Source organism: Octopus bimaculoides, chromosome 2 (assembly GCF_046866305.1).
Source record: "Octopus bimaculoides isolate indiv1 chromosome 2, ASM4686630v1, whole genome shotgun sequence".
In the NCBI taxonomy this organism is placed as follows: Eukaryota; Metazoa; Mollusca; class Cephalopoda; order Octopoda; family Octopodidae; genus Octopus; species Octopus bimaculoides.
In genome coordinates, this window is record NC_142929.1 from 137,380,017 (window position 1) to 137,403,053 (window position 23,037).

General features: G+C 35.4%; 1 protein-coding gene across 2 annotated transcripts in view; it reads right to left on the minus strand.

The window, feature by feature from the left end:
* Positions 1-23,037, minus strand: part of LOC106874007 (uncharacterized) — a 101,732-nt gene that overhangs the window by 65,371 nt on the left and 13,324 nt on the right. For both annotated transcript variants that reach the window (XM_014921567.3, XM_014921566.3), the window contains exon 2: positions 2,794-2,886. In XM_014921567.3, the coding sequence (XP_014777053.1) occupies positions 2,794-2,872 (79 nt within the window). In that variant the 5' untranslated portion in view covers positions 2,873-2,886. The remainder of the gene's footprint in view (positions 1-2,793; positions 2,887-23,037) is intronic.

Genomic DNA, 23,037 nt, shown 5'->3' on the forward strand with positions numbered 1-23,037 from the left:
CACATGTTCTCTATCTATTCAAACTATTATTAATATAGGTGTCTCACTTTGACATAAACTTTTAAGTTGTAATATGCGGTATTTTAAAATCAATTACATTCGCATTATAAACTGGGAGTTTATAGAATCTTATCGAAGTTCCGCAAAGAATTCATTTCGTACACTACCAGTTATCATACCATGAACCTTTTAAAATGTAACTTATATTGAAATGTACCTACTCCCATCATACCACGGAATTTCATTTACTATTTCATTAGTAAGGTCCCATTTCGTTACGTGTTCATCTCTGGCAGTTCGTGTTGGGCACGTATCAGTGCAGAAATAAGCTACGTTCCGTACCTAGTCTTGAATACTACAGCTCACATGCAGAATAGCAAGATGATTGTCTCAAATGCGTTTTACTCTTCATTTCATTAAATATAAAGGTATATAAAAGTATTCAATGTTAGCTAATCGCAAGATAAATAAAGAACTAGCGGAACGATAACTATCTTGTTGACTGATATGAATCGTTCCTTACAAAAATGATTTATTAATTTAATCATTAGTTTTATACGTTCGTTAACAGCGAAGTTGTGATTGTGTCCTGCGTAACAATAAGAATAAGTTGCAACATTTGAATGTACTTGTGTTAGTTAATTACTTTTCTTTCTTGTTTGTGGCTAAGGACATAAAAAGTTGTAAAACAATCATATTGTAAAATATAATTTATGTGATTAACATTTAAATTCTTAATAAATTTAATATACTAAACATTTCCTGCGTGATTTCTCAGAGTAAAACACATAAACACATAAACACACACAGCGGTAGTTCGGGTCTGTGCAGTTACTTTATATCCCAAGGTCTAATTATCTGAGTTGGCCTTCGTTTCAATTTAGAATCCGCAGAACCGCAGAATTAGCGACACAGAAACACTAACTTTAAATGAATTAATACAAAGTGCTATTTTGTTGAATACTTTCATCCCACATCTTATAAACTGAAACAAATCTACACACACACCCACGCATACACACACATATCTCACAAGCTGCAAATTCTCTCCGTTCTCCATCTTGCAAGACATTTTCTGAGCGTTATCCACTATTCTATTCTCCTTCGCCCCAATGCCATAATTTGGTCGGCAATTGGTCCTTGCCCACCGTCCTAAATCCCACTCTGTGTTATTTTCCTTATTTTGTTTTGTTATATTGTCATCTCCAGTTCTAAATCCCACTCTGTGTTATTTTCCTTATTTTGTTTTGTTATATTGTCATCTCCAGTTCTCCGGAAGAAAACTTTTTTCGAGCACTGCCAACTGGGAAGCGCCCAGTCTAATCATCAAAGGTGCGAAACTGAATATTACTAATTGGACGATAATTGATGAAGAAATTATGAACCATCGGTTTTTACATTCAGTATACGTCATGTAGTTTGTTTATTTACTCTTTACTCTTTTACTCTTTTACTTGTTTTAGTCATTTGACTGCGGCCGTGCTGGAGCACCGCCTTTAGTGGAGGAAATCGAGCCCAGGACTTATTTTTTGTAAGCCTAGTACTTATTCTTACGGGGACATAAACACACTAGCATCGGTTGTCAAGCGATGTTGGGAGGGGGAAAAACACAAACACACAAACACACACAAACACACACACGCACACACACACGCACACACACACACACACACACACACACACACACACACACACACACACACATATATATATATATATAAACATATATACGACGGGCTTCTTCCAGTATACGTCTACCAAATCCACTCACAAGGATTTGCTCGGCCGGAGGCTGTAGTAGAAAACACTTGCCCAAGGTGCTACGCAGTGTGAGTGAACCCGGAACCATGTGGTTGGTAAGCTAGCTACTTACCACAACCACTTTTACGACAATACATTTTTTCATTTAAGTAATGGAAAGCAACGCACACCGAATTTCTACATGCATACATATATACATACATGTATGTATGTATATGTATGTATATAGATGTATTAATAGATGCGCATACATATACATGCATACATACATACGGACATACATACACACATACATACATACATGAATACCCACACATATGCATCCTTATATTCATGCATACATGGGTATATCTATCTATCCGCCTATCTATCAGTCAATCTGTCTATCTGTCTGCCAGCATGTCTGTTTGTGTGTGTGTGTGGCTTCGTGTGTACATATTTGTGTGGAGGCGCAAAGGCCAGTGGTTAAAGCAGCGGACTCATGGGCGTAGGATCGCGGTTTCGATTCCTTGACCGGGCGTTGTGGGTTTTTATTGAGCGAAAACCCCCTACACTCCACGAGGCCCCGGCAGGGGGTAGATTGAACTCTGCAGTACTCTTTCACCACAACTTTCTCACACTTTTTCTTCCCGTTTCTGTTGTACATGTATTTCAAAGGGTCAGCCTTGTCACACCCTGTGTCACGCTGAATCTCCCTGAGATCTACGTTAAGGGTACACATGTCTGTGGCGTGCTGAGCCACTTGCACGTTAATTTCACGAGCAAGCTGTTCCGTTGATCCGATCAATTGGAACCCTCGTCTTCGTAACTGACGGAATGCCACGACCACATATTTGTAAATAAATGCAGATAATTTTCTTGGGAGATTTTTCGCAGGGTAGAAAGAAATCATATTTAAGTTTATTACAGGAAAATATATAAGTAAACACAATTTCATAATAGCAACTATTACTCAAAAACGCAGTGTGACTCAAATATGCAAAATGTGTAAGCGCTGTACACTTAGAAGCGTAGTATAGAAGATGAAGTTACCGTATACCGCTCCAGCGAGGCAGACGATGAGTAAAGCACTAAGTAGAGAGAGTCCTGATAAAATTGTCTTTGACTCCATGTGACGGCAGAAAACTGAAAAACAAAAGAGAAAACGAAAGGTTAAACAGTATGAACAACTTGTGTCTTATGTTCAAATGTCTATCTCTCTATCTATCTATCTATCTATCTATCTATCTATCTATCTATCTATCCATCTATCTATCTATCTATCTATCCATCTATCTATCTATCTATCTATCTATCTATCTATCTATCTATCTATCTATCTATCTATATATATATCTATCTATCTATTTTTTTTTTTTTTTTTTTCTTCCTTCCTTCCCCCTCCCAAAAAGAAAAGCTCTACATTGTATTTGTCCCATCTTCGTTGAGCCCTGTGTGGCTAATAAAAGAAATGTATCTAATTCCTTTACACATTATATATGTAGGTGTGTTTATAAATATATATATACATATTTATACATAAATGTATGTATACATATATGTGTGTGTATGTGTGCATGTGCGTATGTGTGTATGTATGTATGTATGTATGTATATATATATATATATATAAAATATATAGTTTTAGGTAAAATAACCAATTTTCAAGAACTCATCGATGAAATTGTCCCTAATATTATTATTATTATATATATATATATATATATATATATATATATATATGTGTGTGTGTGTGTGTGTGTGTGTGTGTGCGTGTGCGTTTGAGTGTGTGTATGTTTGGTTTCAAATTTTATCACAAGTCAAACAATGTCAGGGTTGTTGAAGTCATGACTGTGTGCGCTTTGAGATATTCCAATATATATTTATATGTGTGTTTTTGTGTGTGTGTGTGTGTGTGTGTGTGTTTGTGTGTGTGTGTGTGTATGTGTGTGTGCGTGAGTGTGAGAGTGTATGTGAGAATGTGTGTATTAGCATAGGAAAGTAAGCGCGCGTACTAGCGTGTGTATATGCGTATATGTAAGCGTATATATGTAAACTTGATATTCATTGAAAGTCTACTTTGATGCACCTGATATAATTGATTGTGCAAATGAATATATGAATACACGATAGATTGCTCAAGGTTTAGCAGTTAAACAGTTGTCAACGGGTTGGGTCTTACAACATCGAGGATGCAACAAATGCACACACAATAAAACAAACTGCTGAGTTGACAGATAACAAAGCAGAATAGCTGTGAAGCGTATTATATCGATCAAATAACTTAGAAACTTCAAGCGCCTGTTTTAATTGATTCGCTGAGTAAAAGTCTATTGATATATCATTGATTACAAGCAAGCCGTGTAATGCTGAGTCAGTCTAATATTGATATAATCAGTAAATTCTTGTTTGGTTCATGTCTTATTGTAATGGTTTATCTTTGGTCAAGAATCCTGAGTATGGATGTGGAGTTCACTCAACTCTAAGAATAGGCATTCATTCCTTCTGAAACGGTCTCTTTCTGAGATTAACTGTACCGTCGTCCTATTTTACCTTCATTTTTCCCTCACAGGTTCTTTTCCAAAGTACGGAAAGAGTCTGTCCTATTTCCAAGGAGCGCTGACATCGTAAGAACTAACGTGTTTCTCTTTCAACAATTCTTTCAACAAGTGAAACAAATGTCGCAAAGAACAAACAATTTTATTCCTTTTGCAATCTCACGTTTGTCAGATACCATCAATAGAATCTCCGTGAAGCCGCATCTACCGGAGAACTGATCGCACATGTTACATTCTTGTTGTCAAGCGTAAACAGGAATATCTATCTACAGTTTCTTGCTAAATTTAGCTACCATTTCTTCATAATGCACTCTACTATTTTTCTGGAAGGAGAAACCGCTATATGGGTGTTTTCCAACCTATGTAAAAAGTGTGCCCTATTTTCAAGGAACCGAACATTGCTAACTATTTTACATTTCTTGACTTTCAACTATTTTTCCAGATTACTAAGAACCGACTGAATACTATCATACATACCTGAAAGCAATACAAATGATCGCTGCGGCAGTAAAATGTTCGTTATATGCCTGCTCAGTTAGGGCTTATATAGGAGCGAGTAACAATAAGAATTAGTAGTTCCTGGGCTGTTACAACTCTTTAAAGGCACATCACTCACACTCACTCACACATATACACGCACAGACATTCAAATACACACACAGACACAAACATACACACACACACACACACATATCGATGTTTCACGGTATGATATTGAAGTTACATACGACGTGTGCAGATACTGTATATCTGACTCTTTCGACAACATCCAGATGAAGCCATCGAGAGCTTAACAAGATGTCGCCCACCAATGACCGCTCCCCAATGTCTGCTGTTACTAATCGACATACTTCTTTATAGACTCCCTTATTTCTCCTTCTCCTGTCGCCTCTAACATTTATCCTTAATCCATATTTATTTCATAGTGCACAGACCTCCAGACCCTCAGACTAAAACTCTGACGTGTTGAAGAATATTGCATCACATCATAAAGTTCCATCCAGTTCAAAATACAAGTATACTCTTCCTCGAAAACGCTGTCTGAGATGCCGAGCAATGATATTCGTGAAGAGTAAAAAGGAATAAGAGTAGTTTGTTCAAACTAATACTCAGACGCTAGAGAAACTCGTAAAACTTAAAGTGAAACATAGTGTTATTCTTGGATAATTTTCTTTGCCAGCTGCTTAATAGGGATATTTAACCTTTTGTGCTTGTTTATCATTTCTTGTTATTTTGTAGTGATCTGACTTAGAGCAATTTCATTGAAATATCTCGTTTTAAAGCTCTGCTCACTTTTTAATAATGTAGAGAACTGTATAGTTTATTGCATAGTTTATTATATATTATATATTTACCCTGTATAATACTAATAATATTATATAACATGTAATTACATGCATGCATGTAGATACTCATACAAACATATGAACACATACATGCATCTAGCAGACATACACGCATACATGCATGCGTGTTTGAGCACGTATGTCTTTATGCTCGTATTTATTTATATGCATGCAACGGATATATCTGACTGGGTAGCTATGCTTTCATTGGGGAGCAAATAAATTAATATGAAAGCGATATCAACATGACAGAAACAGCTAAAATAATAAGCTACTTGTTGATAGAGGAAAAACAACTTCGATAATATATAACAATTCGGAGATTACTAGAATGACATTTCAAATGCGTATACAAGATTGCACATATTCTTAGATTCATAAACATACCAAACACACGAATTAAACAATAAAACACAAAACCCCTAAACGTGTATAGTTTGCTGTGTATTATTTATTTTATGTATTCTGTTGGAAGGAAAGATGACATATAACTTATAGAAATACTGACCGCGTGACAGAAAAAGAGCAGCTTGTAATAACAGGCTCGTACATGCATATACAGAGCACAGATACAACATTCATGCAAGTACAAACGCATACGTACACAAACGCACACATAGCCATATACACATACTCACAGACACACTCAGAAAAACATTTGTATATGTACAGAGAAAACAGCATGCATAAATAGATAACAATATAAATGAGATATATGCAGAGAGATATGTGATGTGTGCTCTGTGTACATAAGGATATATAATCATTAGTGTAAAAATTCGTTCATACTTTGCAATGTATCAACTAAGTCGCATTTTACTAAATTTCAACTAAATATGAAGAGAAAGGGAATAAAATGATTAATTATTCATATTCCCTGCTGGAGAATATTTTTGTTGGTATCGATTTGTTTATTGTACATGACTCAATGCTTACGTATGCAATCACATGACCAGATCTTAAACATTTACATAAAATCCAATATACATCAGTTTCTCACTGATTAACAACATTGATTAACTGTATTGCTTATAAAAGCAAAAGAAAGTTACATTCATTTGTGCAGTCTTTAAATCTTACAGCTTGCACTTCTTAAATGATACACAACGGACCACTCAAACGAACTTTGAATCCTGTTGGTTGCTCTTAAATTAGAATCGGTCCTTTCACTCATATCAATAATGCAATAGAGAACTTCTCTATTCCGTTAGACCATCATTAAATCAAATAGATTAATTCAATATTCCCATTATAAGTTCTATGAAGAAGCTTTTATCACTGTTGTAAAAAGTATTTCAACATCGTGAAATTCAAAATCTCCACCTAAATACGCGGAAATGAACGTATCACTAATTTAGTTTCATGTTTGGTTTCTTACTTTTGTACATCATGAATTCTTAAAGACAAAATGGGATTTATCGTTGTTCATGCTTTTCCAAAGGTAATTCGTTATATGTTGTTTTATATTTAAAATATACTGAAAATGAGTGAAAATACAGATATTTCTTGTTTGATTTCTTTTTTTAAAAAATTTTCTCAGAGTAAAACCAAAAAGAGTGACGAAAACTGTTGGAGACCATTTATGTCTGAAGTGACACAGTGGTGATCGTAGAGATTTGAAGAGACAGACATTTGATTCAAATTCTTGTAATAGAATAATAAAAATATAAGAGCAGGTGAGATGTTGTTTGGTGTTAATGTCAGCTGATTACCACGTTGTTTTGAGCTCACTCCGCTCCGACAAGGCTTTGTGAGTGAATCTGATTGACGGACACTGCTTCTAAGCCCGTTGTATGTATGTACGTATGTACGTATGTATGTATGTATGTATGTATGTATGTATGTATGTATGTATGTATGTATGTATAGATAGATAGATAGATAGATATATGTGTGCGTGTGCATGTTTGTGTGTATGTGTGTAGGCACAGTAGTGGCTGTGTGGTAAGAAGTTTGCTTTCCTACCACAGGTTTCCGGGTTCAGTCCCACTGCGTGGCACCTTGGGCAAGTGTCTTCTACTATAGCGTCGGGCCGACCAAAACGTTGTGCGTGGATTTGGTAGACGGAAACTGAAACAAACCCGTCATGTGTGTATATATTTATATATATATATATATATATATATATATACATCTATATGTACGTATATATTTGTATGTATGTATGCGTGTTTTCCCACCACCATCGCTTGACAACCGATGTTGGTGTGTTTACGTGCCCGTAACTTAGTGGCTCGGCAAAAGAGAGCGAATAAGAACTAGGCTTACAGAGAATAAGTCCTGGTATCAATTAGTTCGACTAAAGGTGGTGCTTCAGCACGGACGCAGTCAAATGACTAAAACAATTAAAAGACTAAAAGGGTAATATATATATGTGTGTGTATATATATATATATATATATATATATATATATATATATATGTATGTGTGTGTGTGTGTGTGTGTGTCTGTCGTTGTGGTTCTCTTTGTCCCCACCACCACTTGCCAACCAATGTTGATTTTCTTTCGCCTCTGTCACACAACGGTTCGTCAAAAACCGACCGATAGAATAAGTATCAGACCTAAGAATAAGCACTGGTGTTAATTCGTTTGACAAGATCATTCATGGTGATGCACCAGCATGGCTGCTGTCCAATGAGTGAGACAAGTAAAAAAAAATTAAGCATTGAGAAGAAACAAAGGAAAATGGTTACAGTCTAAATGAGAAAACTATTCACTAGAGTTCAGCTTAAATATGATTTATCTGGTTGAAGTGAAATAGGAGCAATACGCGCAGCGTCTACTTTTAATGAGTTACAAAATCTTATATTATAGAGAAATGCCAATGTTATAGCAAGCTGGCATTCTTTAAGACACAACTTAAAGTTCATAATTCTTTCAGGAAACTGAAGTAGCAACCGAGTCACTGCTTGAGAGCCATTGCCTCTACTGTAAATGATGTTGATGTTGAAGACGATGATGATAATGATAATGATGGTTATGATGGTTATGGTGATGATGATGATGATGATGATGATGATGATGATGATGAAGACGAAAAAGATGACGACGACGCTGACGAAAACGAAGAAAACGACGATAATGATGATGATGATAATAATGATGATGATGATGAGAGTTGATGACAGTCGCGACGTCGTCGGATTTTATATATATATATAAACGAGACGCATTTAATCGTCCGATCGAATAAAACCTCTACCCGTTGATTTAATGTGACAATGGCTGAGTACTCCGCCAATATGAATGCCTCTTCAATTGATATTCAAGCTGAATGTTAACAAGATAATAAAATCTTATTATCTTTTAGCCACAGGTTTTGTTTGAACCCCTGGAGTCCTGCATGCGTGGCGGGCTCACTACCTGCAGCCTACAGTACCATGATATTTGTTCTTTTCAGCCCTCTAATACTTTCCTTATTAATCTGGCTGTGCTAAGGTGGTAAACCTTTTGTAACAGTTCTACTGGGCACTCTATTCCAATTTCCTTTCTATTCCCCTTGATGGCTTCTGATACTGCGCTCTTCGTCTTGTGTATTATTATTGTTATAATAATAATAATAATAATAATAATAATAATAATAATAATAATAATGATAATAATAATAATGATAATAATAATAATAATAATAATAATAATAATAATAATAATTATTATTATTATTATTATTATTATTATTATTATTATTATTATTATTATTATTATTATTATTATTATCATCATCATCATTATTGTTATTATCATTATCATTATTATTATTATTATTATTATTATTATTATGGCCGCGAGATCACAGAATCGTTAGCACGCTGGACGAAATGCTTAGCGGTATTTCGACTATCACTACGTTTTGAGTTCAAATTCCGCCGAGGTCGACTTTGTCTTTAATCGTTTCGGGGTCGATAAAATAAGTACCAGTTGAGCACTGGGATCGATGAAATTGATTTACCACTCTCTCGAATTGGTGGCTTTGTGCCAAAATTTGAAATCATTATTATTACTAAAATTGACTGCATCAGATTTCGTGCCTAACACTTTTTGTTTTTATTGGTAAAGACTTCTATCTGTCTCCCTAACCACGAAATGAGTCACACTCTTTGGACAATGATTATTATATCAACTTAGAGCTAGATAAGGATGAAATATCGACTAAATATCATTCGGATATTTGTCATTATATTTATTCCTTAATTGATTTTTATTTTCAATTCTTCCCACCGAAGTTAACTTTATTTTCTTTCCTTCTGCGATCGATTTAATAAGGATTGGTGGAAATATACGGCTGAATCTCTTCAGATAATTCATGCACTAGTGCATGAGTGAAAGGTCAATTAATTATTATCAGAATAATGGTTTCAAATTTTGGCACGAGGCCAGCAATTTCGAGGGTGAGACATGTCGATTACGTCGATCTCAGTAATCAAATGTTGACCTCGATAGAATTTAATGTCGGAACGTAAAACTAGGTTAAAACGTCGCTCAATATCTTCTCCAAAACATTAAGGGAAATTCCAGCTCGTCAACTTCTACGTAATAAAGATTAAATAAATAAATGAATTAATAATAATAATAATAATAATAATAATAATAATAATAATAATAATAATAATAAATCTATTGAATAAGAGAGGCAAATACTGTCAGATCATTGATGTAGCCATACCAAATGATATGAATGTTGTGAGAAATGAGGTTGGAAAAATCACGAGGTACTCCAAAGTGAAAGTGGAAATAGCAAGACTATGTGATGCGAGAGTGTAATGTGAAATTGATACCAGTGGTGATCAGAGCGTTGGACTCAATCCCATTGAAACTTCATGACTTCTTAAGCCAACTGGAAATCTCATGCAAGATTGATGTCTTGCAGAAAGCAGCCTTATTGGGCACAAAGCACATCTTAAGGAAAGTATTATCTGTCTGAGGTCTTTCTTGTGACTTGACAGATGACTAAAGACTCCGGTGCATTTTAACCTACACTGTGTTAGGAAGGAATAATAATAATAATAATAATAATAATTGACAGCGAAATGAGCTGATTACTACCTAGCTCAGATACCAGGAAACCACAACATGGCTGAAGTTCAAAAGATAGTGCTCATGGGATCTGCCCATATCCTACGTAAAATACTGTCTATGTGATCTCAAATTTTAAAACAAACACATAATTTTATTATGGTTTCTTAAACATTCACTTGAACAAAACTGTACAAATCCAAATATATGGTACCCTAGGCATAACACCTACATGAACTTCTAACTTGTTGTCTCTTGAGGTCTCTGGGTGAGACTTGGATCCAACTTGTACAAATGCAAAACAAAACTCAAACATAAAATAATAATAATAATAATATATAATAATGATAATAATTTCATTTATTTGCCTCGAACGCGCGAAAGATGAGGGGGACAACACAGAGACAGACATGAAGTGTGAGGGTTTACATATAATAATGAAATAATAATAATAATAATAATAATAATAATAATAATAATAATAATAATAATAATAATAATAATGATAATAATACTAATAATTTATTCTTTATTCAATAACTCCTGCATTATCTCTAACAATAACTATTAATGATACTTCTATCGTCATTCTGCCATTGTAATTATTATTAACGATATCTTTAAAATAAATCATTGTTAAACGACGATTAATCATTTGTATGATACTTCAGTCGAGTTTGATTATAAAGTGGTTTTGTGTATGTTTTTGATATTGTCTTATACGTTTGAGGAAATATTTCCTAATAAAACGTTATCCGAACCACCACCATCACCACTATCAGCACCACTACCACCACTATCACCACTATCACCACTATCACCACTATCACCACTATCAGCACCACCACCACCACTATCACCACTATCACCACAATCACCACCACCACCACCATTAACATTATATTTACAGCCAACATTATTATATACACGATCATTATCATTACTACATTTACATCTGCAGGTTGACAGATGATGGTGGTTTTGGCGATGCTTGTTGAAATGATGATGATGACGATGATGGTGATGATAATGATGACGATGATGATGACGATGATGATGATGAGGATAACGACGACAAGACGATGACGATCATCATGATGATCATGATGATAATCATGATGACGACGACGACGACGTCAGTGATGTTGATGATGATGATGATGATGATCATGATGGTGGTGATTACGAAACCGGTGATGAGGATGTTAGTGACTACGATGCCAATGATCATGATGATGATGGTTGTACAGAAACCGGTGATGCTGGTGCTACTGATGATGCTGATTCTGATGTTAACTAAAACTATGCTAATGTATATGTGATGATGATCATGAGGATGACGATCATGATTATATTAATGTTGCTGCTGCTGCTGCTGCTGCTGCTGCTGCTGCTGCTGCTGCTGAAGTGGATGATGACGACGCTGTCTATAATGATGACAATGATATTAATAAAATTAACGATAGATGTGCATTAGCAGTGGCGGACTGGCCAGGTTGCCAGCTTGCCCGATGGCAAGTGGGCCCGTGAGCCATTAAAATCCATATATGGAGGCCCATATTAGTATCTAAGGTGACCATCCCCTTAAATTTGAGAATTTTTTTATTCACTCCTGGAAGAATGCATTAATTATTTCAGCCTGGCTGTGTTTGTAGACAGTTGAAAAAAATACATTTAACAAAAAAAAAAAATAATAATAATAATAAATGATGGCATTGTAGTTGCGGGTGGGTCCACCTGTAGTTGCGGGTGGGTCCACTTGTAGTTGCGGGTGGGCTCCATTAGTCTCTTGCCTACCAATATTTTTTGACCCAGTCCACAACTGTGGATTGGTGATGCTTTCTATTGCTAGTAGTGAAGAATAAATGACCATGTGAAATGCTATTAAATCATTGCCTGTGTAATGAAAATATTCATGATGCTAGCGCTGGACATGTCTTGCTGGTGGTGATGGCAAGGATGATGACAAGGATGTATATGATGAAGATGACGAAGACGACGGTGTGATGAGAATGATGACGACGACAATAACTACCACAATGACAACGACAACGACCATGACAGCGATTGTGACGACAACAATGACAATAATAATTATAACGTCTACCATGAGGCGGCAAGCTAGCAGAATCTTTAGCACACCGGACGAAATACTTAGCAGTAATTAGTCTACCTTTAAGTTCTGAGTTCTAATTCCGCCGAGGTCGACTTTGCCTTTCATCAATTTGGGGTCGATAAATTAAGTACCAGTTGCGTACTGGGATCGATCTAATCGTCTAGCCCCTCCCCACAAATTTCAGGCCTTGTGCCTATAGTAGAATGGATTATTACGTTCCTTTGTCTCAGAAGGTCAAGCTGTATTTCGTTGACGAGAAAATATAATGGCGGAAGTGGTTTTATAAGAGCAAGGCTAACAAGGCTGAAGGAGAAGAGGAGAGATATTTTTTCTCTCTCTCACCAATATTTCTCTATCTCTTTCTCTCTCTCTCTCTCTCTCTCTCTCTCTCTCTCTCTCTCTTTTGTATATATATATGTATATATATATATATATATATATATATATATATATATATATATATATATATATATGTATGTATATAGAGATGTATATATATATATATATGTATGTATTTATATTCAGATGTATATACATATACATATACACATATATATATATATATATACTTACGAATATATATACATAAATACGTGTGTATATGTACATATATACATACATACATACATACATATATATATATATATATATATATATATATATATATATATATATATATGTGTGTGTGTGTGTTTGTGTGTGTGTGTACATACACACAAATATATGAAATGTGTGTGTCTGTGTGTGTATGAGAAAGACAGAGAGAGACAGACAAAGAGAAACAGTAGATATATTAAGAGTCGTTTCCTAAGATAGTCAACAACGACATAGTATCGCTCACTAGATTCATCCAACTGTCTCATTCCGTTGTATTTGAAACAAACCCCTCCCAGTGTTGAAGCAATCTGATGCTTGATGTTATGTCAGTATGACATTCTCACGAATCTTGTTGAATCTGATTGCAATACGTTATACTACATTAAAGTTTAACAACTAGTTTTTTGATCTTTCTTTTAATGTATTACAGTCGCATATATGTTAAACAAACATATGTATTATTCAGTTATTTACCCAGGAATTTTGTCTTTTAATTACGTTCATACGATTGGAGAAAAAAAAATGATGAATTTAAAATGGGAACCATAAACGAGTGAGAGATTTGGAGAGTGAGAAATGAGAGAATATTGAAGGCAGGAGAGGAAATTGGAGAAATGAATAAAGCGAAGGAAAAGTTAGGGAACGAGTGTACAATAAATAAATGGAAAGGGACACGGAGAGGCGAAAGGAGAATAAAAGTGGAAAAACTGTGGGGGAATTAATGTGTGTGTGTGTGTGCGTGTGTGTGTGTGTGTGTGTGTGTGTGTGAGAGAGAGAGAGAGAGAGAGAGAGAGAGAGGGGTGGGGGAAGAGAGAATACGATTAAGAAAGGTTGAAGAGAAGAAATAAGAATGATAAAAGGTCAGAGAGAATGAATGTATAAGAGAAAATAGAAGAATAATATTAAGGAAAGAGGAAGAGAGAGTGAGAGGGGTAGAAGAGAAAGGGAGGAAGAGAGAGCAGGAAGTGAGAGAAGGAAGAGAGAGAGTTGTACCAAAGAGGGGGATGATAGGTGGACAGGAAAAATTCTGCGAATTTGAGCGGGAAAATTTGGGGAGGAGACAGACGAAAAGAGCGCGTGATAAGCAATAGTATTTAATAAACATCAATGTGAGCGCATATATAAATACATTTTCATGTCACAGAGATCGAAGATAGTGGTTGAAATGTATAAATATAAAATATTGGTTTTTCCAAGAGAATGGTGCTAAGACAACAATGGTGCTAAGACAACAATGACAATTTCTGTGTCGTTTCCTGGCTGCGGCCACTTTACTTCCTTTGCGTTTGAGTATATCATAAACATACCCAGAAGCTTATTGTTATCAATATTAATGTAATGTTTCCATCGATGTCGACTTTGCCTTTCAGTCTTTCGAGGTCAATACATTAAGTAGCAGTTGCGTATAGGGTTCGATCTACTCGACTGCTCCCTCCCCAAAAATTTCGGGCCTTGTGCCTAGAGTAGGAAAGAATATATAGATATAAAATGTAAACGGTCCCCTCCTACCAAATTTCAGGTATTGTGCCTTTAGTAGAAATGATTATGAATGTAATGTAAGGCGGCGAGCTGGCAGAATCGTTAGCGCGTTGGACGAAATGCTTAGCCGTATTTCGCTCGTCGTTACGTTCTGAGTTCAAATTCCACCGAGGTCAATTTTGTCTTTCATCATTTCGGGGTCGATAAAATAAGCACCAGTCCAAAACTGGGGTCGATGTAATCGGCTCATCCCTACTTCCTTCAAGCTGCCCTTGTCTCAAAAAAATTTGAAATAATTATTAATGTGATACGTTAAGTTTTGTAACTATTCTGTCCATTACGAAGGGGCAACATTCAGTTATAGAAAGGGCAATTGGAATAAGCCCTCACATCTCTCGAAATCTCTTTGATCTCACTAATACTCCTGACCGCCTAACCTCCAAACAACATTTTTTCTCTTTTGAAGTATAACACCTTTATGACTGATCAAAAAGAATCCTCCATTCACTGCTTGATATGCTAAAACAAGTGTTTGTGTAAGTAATCATGCAATTTCTGGTTTTTAGTAGATTTGAAAGCAATATCCCGGCTTCATATCCTAATTACGTGGCTTTTAAGTAGATTTGTCTTGCGGATGGCATTGTAAATTCCATGCACTTCAAAGAACTGGCTTAAAATGATTTTATATTTCCTATTCATCTTCGAATTAATTCGAACACCTAGAGCCTTTGTAAGCAGTAAACTCATAGTAAAATAAAATAAAAAAAAGCCATTAGTGTTGAGTAGGATACCTAAAAAGAAACTAGTTATAATAATGACGTTTAGTATGTTCTTCTCTCCAGCTCTCTCATTCTTTATCTATTCAACTTTATCCTTCTCCCGATCTCAGTCATCCTCCCTCTGCTATTGTATTTCCTCTGGTTTATCTCCCACTCCCCCTCTCTCTCCCACACTATTTCTCCCTTTAATACGCCCTCCTCTCTCTCTCCACCTTCTCTGCCAGTATTCTTCCACATATTTTAACAAATTTTCATCAAATTGACTCGATATCAATCTCGCGGAAAAATACAAATCGACAGCAGTATCTATCTGTCTACCTATCACTACATAATACGTACATACATATATATGAATATACATATTTATATGCTTTAGATAGATGAATATACAAATACATATGCATGCATATGCATGTATGGTTTTAGTGACAGACACATGCACACGCACGCACACACACACTAACATAAACGTATGCATGTGTGTGTTTAATTACGCAGAATGAGGCTGGGTTGTTAACAATGTCAGAGAAAAAGCTTTGTTCCGATTCATTGCACTCTGACCTCACTGACCTCTAGGAAAACATTGACATGCGCCCTTTCGGTACCAATAAATAAAGTAATAACCTCTGGTTGTATTGGCTGAATTGTGGAATCTGCTCCGTATCTGAAGGTTCTGAGTTCAAAAATTGCCCCCGAAAGATAGTATAACCAATGGAATTTTCAGTGGCAGAATATTTATTTTGTTCACTTGGGAAATCGATTGACACCCCCAAAATCCCCATTATGCATCCCTCAAAAATACATAGGTGCAGATTGAACGAATAAGCGATTGTATATATAATTCATTATTGCCCACAAGGGGCTAAACATAGAAGGGACAAAGAAGGACAGACAAAGGGATTAAGTCGATTACATCGACCCCCAGTGCGTAACTAGCACTTATTTAATCGACCCCGAAAGGATGAAAGACAAAGTCGACCTTGGCAGAATTTGAACTCGGAACGTAGCTGCAGACAAAAAAAATACCGCTAAGCATTTCGCCCGGCATGTTAACGATTCTGCCCTCGTATATATAAGCGGTTGTATATATGCATGTATACGTATAGGTATGTATACGTTTGTAACAATATTCTTTCAAATTAATGCATGTAAAATCGGCTGCCATTTAAAGGGGGAAAATATTGCGTTAAAGATAAGAATGCTTTTTCAAAACTGTCATTAATAATAAAAATATCAAGCAGACATTTTGGTATAAGGCTACGAATATTTCGATAATTGCGCTGCATTTGAGCCGGAAAAGATACATTGTTATTTTCTGGGATTAAGTTTCAAGCTGCTACATGATCTAAACCAGTACTTCCCAAATTGCTTTTGTGGATTGGGGTTGCCACCGATTTGGCACTTATGTCACATCGCTAGCGAACCGCAACACTCACTACCGCAAACATAGGTAACTTTTTGTAGCTAGCAAATTTAAAGCAACTTCATTTCACCAGAAATAACTTAACCTATTATTAACCCATTCTTTTGTTGTTTTTACATCCATCGTCCCCATTTGACCATCCCATTATCGTCACACTTTTCTTCAACCACCTCTGGATCTTTCCCCACACCTCAGGAGTAGAGTACCGCCCACTTTTGGTACCACTGAAATGAACTGCCATAGCATATAAATTAGCCATTTTCTATATATCCATATAGCCTCCATTGCACGCACACACACACACATACATACACACATATATAAATGTAAACGCAAACATATACATAAAATCGATCACTCTTTGTAGTTATTGAGTCATTAGGGGGCCGATAGTTTCTTACACTGGCTCTTATGAGAGTGGTGTGAAATTATTTATATAGACATTTCACGAAACCCTCGGCCCTTCAGTCGGTGTAAATTTTGCTTATTTGTATATATGGTGGAATTCCCCCGACGAATACACATAAGGTCAGTTTCTACCGAACGACCGGAACAAATGTTTATATGCGATTAGGTTTTGAGTTCTGTTTTTCAATTTGTATCGCAAAACCTATGTATGTGTGTGGAAATCTCTCTCTCTCTCTCTCTCACTATATATTTATACACTTCCGGTCATTTCAAAATGTAACCACATGTGAATCGTTGGCTATTTTCCCCCCTCCGTCTTCCTTTTCTATTGGAATTTCCTCTGTTTCCCAAGAAGAGCTTTGCTTGAAATGTTAAATCATCCTTCCCTAAACATCTGCTAATACTTTACATGGAACCCCTGCTCGTGTTGCTGTTTTTTTGTGTTTGTTCTTCGTTTGTTTATTTACTATGTATATATATATATATATATATACGCGTACACACACATAGGTGAGGTAGCGAGGACATGTGTGCGTGTGTGATAGAGAGATATTTAGACAGAGACACGTATATATATATATATATATATATATATATATATAAACATATATATATATATATATATATATATATATATATATATATATATATATATATATATATATATATATATATATACACACATATATATATATATAGGATTGAAATGTTGGAAAAGTGATGCTGTTTTCATATTTTCTTCCTTTTGAATATCAAATATTGACTTTTCTCTTTGATATCTCGTTCCACTTGTTTTCCTTCTCTTTATTACTGATTTCCTCTGATTCTACTATCCTCCTCCCCCCTCCCCCAACAAACACACACACATACAGTCACACAACCATATATGCTATCGTGGCAGTTCATTACGCAAAATTCTCGATTTGTTATATAATGTAGCTGAGAAATATATTGAGTTTAAACGCTTTTAATATAATGTCTTTCCTTGTGTGTTAATATAATGGAACATGCAGGTGCTGATATATAAACATCGATGGCTTGTATCGTATCGCATGACATGACATAACATGATACTGACATTATATTCGACCAAGTAATTTCCGATATGATACACATATCCATATACACACACATACACACATACACATTCACACACACACACGTACGCACACACACACACACACACACACACACACACACACACACACACACACACACACACACACACATATATGTATTCATATGTGGGTGTCTATATATATAGATATATATATACACGCATATGTGCGTATGTATATATATATATATATATATATATATATGTATATATATATATATGTATGTTTATATATGAAGAGAAAGAAATCTATTAATGAATTACGTCCAGTTTGCAGTTGACATTTAGTCAATCGTAGATCCGTTTCCTTGACAAAATATGCTGATCAATTAACCTTATTCTTTCAATGAATATTTTATTTGATTCTATATCTTTCTCTAGATTATCGCAATTGCATTCAAAATATATTTCCATATGCTCCAACGTATAACAACAAGCAATAGTGTTGAATCGGTTCACGATTATAAAGTGCTAAAATCTCTAACTGGATTGCTTCTGTCAATCAGTTTTGCATAACTTCATCATCACAAATTTTTAAAAATCTCCTTAGCAACTGATACTTCATTTCATTATTTCGTTTTATTTGTATCTCTAGGGATCATAACATGATTCCCTTACTGATACGTGAGTTTATTTCAGTATTGGATTAAACTGCATTAGGTAAAACTTCAAATCCCAGTCAATATTCCTACAAGTTATGTGTGTGTGTGTGTGTACGCTAATCCATGTATATATATATATATATATATATATATATATATATATATATATATATATATATATATATATATGTCCGTGTGTGTGTGTGTGTGTGTGTGTGTGTGTGTGTGTATGTGCGTGCTTATATATACCCACATATATACTGAAAACCCATGCACACGCATATATATATATATATATATGTACACATATTGCCTTAAATATTGAGCAGATTCCATCACAGGAAGGTGCAATTATGAATATCCATATATGATTCACCATCATGAACATGGATTAATTAACAGTATTCTACACTGAACAAGAAACAACAGGGGACCCCTCCCTTTCCTTGATGACCAACTCAAATTTACGGACGGAAGTGGTATCAGCACCAAGTTCTAAACGAAATTTACCTGCGGATCTTAAAGTAACCCTCCTTATCAGTTCAAAGACCAGTTAGATAAAATTCAAACGAATTCATATCCAGAATAGTTGCATTTATATAGGAAATTCATACAACGCACGTTTAAAAGCTGCAGAAGGTCTACGGATACTCTGCATCAGTAACCCTCACATTCAGAGTCGCACGTCCAAGAAACGTAACAATGCTTCCAACACGTGATTTCTAACTTTATCACACTTCAGCAACAGAAAATATCCGTTTCTGCAAGGATATCTGTTGAGAAATGCTAGGTATAGAGCTGGTCTTCTTACGATCTTCCCAGCAGTATAGTTTATCGGGAAAATGGCCCTCAAACGAAAGAAATCTAAGCGTGCTGACTACCTGCTCTCCAACAAGACGAACATCCAATTTTCCATTTTTGAACAATATGCAGTCAATTTTAGATGGCCACCACCATTCAGATATCACATACGAGAACAAAACGTCGTCGTGTAGGAATCATCAAATTTAGGAATATCAGCAGAGATTTGGGTGCTACCACTAAAGACATAGACTGTAGTAGCGATAATCAAAAAATACATTTTTCTTAACAAATATTTGCAGGTTAATGTATAATTTCATTTTATATAAATATTGCATTTTAAAATTAAAATATAATACATAAAATTGAATAAGGACCAATAGGTATCATAAATAGATACTCATTATCGTTACTATGATAATAAGACTCAACCCAATTTTTCTTTGAGTATATATCATGGTTCCTCCGAAATTCCTCATGTCGCACAAGTCAGATGTTGGTAGTAACACAAGGCATCAGGTGCTAAACCTCTACGTACGTGATAATTCAATATTAGATGCAAGGAGCCAACGCACCAAAATAAGGAACACTTTTATACACACACACACACACACACACACACACACACACACACACACACACACACGAACACGTATGTATGTATGTATGTATGTATGTTTCTATGGAGTTTTCAGCAAGAAATATCTAGATTAAGTGAATATATCAAACGTAACATTTCTATATATTTGTTATCGTTCTTTTTGTTATTTTGACTAATTGTCTACTTTGCTATCTCCTAGCTTCAGTTTATTTCACAGTTTCCGACAAACATCATTGCATTTTTGTCACTTCTTTTATGCATAAGGCAAGTAAGCAAATGTGTGCCTAGAAGCCCATGCTATCCACCCACAGCATAGATCATACTCGCATCACATAACAACAATAATGCACAATAATTTCACCTCAATTGACCCCGCACTCTTTAACATTACACAAAAAAAAAACACATTAAATCAGGAACAGACCCCCAAAGTTCAAGAAGTATTTCGACAAATTCTTTCAAATAATCCCGGATAAACCTTACACACCCGGATATGTCTCCATAAACAATAACTCTCTCCTCGAGTGAGCCATGTTATCTGATTCCTGATTTGAATGACTTTGCCAGTTGGTGCTATTATTTTAGACATGACCTGGGCTAATACTGACCGAAACCTACCAAAGTATCAAAGTATATATAAATATATGATGGACTCTCCCGTCATGAGACGATGTATGAGGATTCGACAATTTCTTACCGAACAAGCAGAGAGTTTATTTGTTTATAGTGATTAAATGTTTGTGTATACTTAAGCTCACTCCCTCCATCAAATCGACATTGCCTGTACAGGTGCAACGGGTGCCACATGTTAGATGATGAAATGATCGCAGAGCAACGTGAAATGAAGTGCTTTGCTCAAGAATACAACACAACACCCGGTCTGGGAACCGAGCACACGATCTCGCAATCATGAGTGCAACACCTTAATCACTGAGTCATGTGCCTTCAAGAAGGATAAAGCACAAAGTTTACATAGTTATGATATATTTTAAATGAAAGAGTATTGTGGTTGTCGATCAGTTTCACTTTCGCTAATCATGACATTGAAGTTATTGTAATTTCGTATTTCCTTAAGAAGATTTTTGTCCTTGTTCTTGTATGAAAGTTTGCGAACGAATCAAGTAGAAAACTCTCATATATCCTTTATCCTTTATCTTTTTGACTAAGGTCGTGCCGGGATCCCACCTTCATGACATTTTTAGTGGAAAGAATCCACACTAGTAATTATTTCTTTTTAAGCTTGGTAGTTATTCTATCGGACTTTTGCCGAACCGCTAGTTTACGGAGATGTAAACACACTAACAGCAGTTGTTAAGGGGAGTTAAAAGACAAAAAAAAAACGCATACATACGCACACAAACACACACAAACACAGATACATACACACACGCACAAATACACACAACACACACATATATACGGGATTCTTTCAGTTTCTGTCTACCAAATCCACTCAGAAATGTTTGGTCGACCTGAGGTTATAGAAGAAGTTACTTGTACTAGATAAGATGCTTTTATTTTGCTGGCCTCAAATCTCGTTTGCGAACCCATAGAAAATGACCCTCCACCAACTATTCTGCCTATATGTCTGTGCACCCCTTTCAACGCAATGTATGCTAGAAGATCTGCAAATCTCACGGAGGCCTCAAAAGACAGTTTAAGATCCACAAATATTAGAACTTAAATGCAGCTCTTGGTGGTCCAAGAGGACATGCAATCTATGTGGGTATCTTTTCAAAACATTGTTTGATTATAAAAGCCACATCAGACACCATGAAAGATCTCACATATAAGAACAAGAGATGGTCAGGAGTAGACAACTACCATGATTTTATTTTAGAAAACCATCTTTACCAAATATATGAAAACATCCTTTGTCCAAAACCTAGTAAATTACGACTATAACGCTGTAATTCGTGACGTTTATGAGGCCGACTGTATGAAGGACAAGGTCACTGAGCAGCTATCCTGAAAACCCTGAATCGAGGAGCTGAATGAGAAAATTGTGTTTAGCGGTCGTTACTCAATGCAATACGGGTACGAACGAAGCCTATTTTGGTGACATATGTATTGTAGAGCAAAGGATTAATAGAGGGAAGACGAGTTGTACATTAAAAAATATCAAGTGAAATCAAATGACCTAGGTCGCTTGTCGGCTTATATTAAAAATACAATAATTCTTATATCACCTTTCAGTAAAATATATTATACATACACATTCAAACATTAGAAATGTATTATATATATTTATTTATATAGTATACCTAAAATAGAGTATCTTTATATGTTATGTTTGTAGACTTTCGCTCTTATAGAATAAGTGCAGAGAACTCAATACCTAGCGTAGTGTAAATATATGATATATACCAGTTCAAATCACTTAAAGTATAAACCTTCTCTCGAAGTTTCATGCAGAGGTAGCTTTAATCAGAGAAGGCTTTTACTGGTAGATTTAG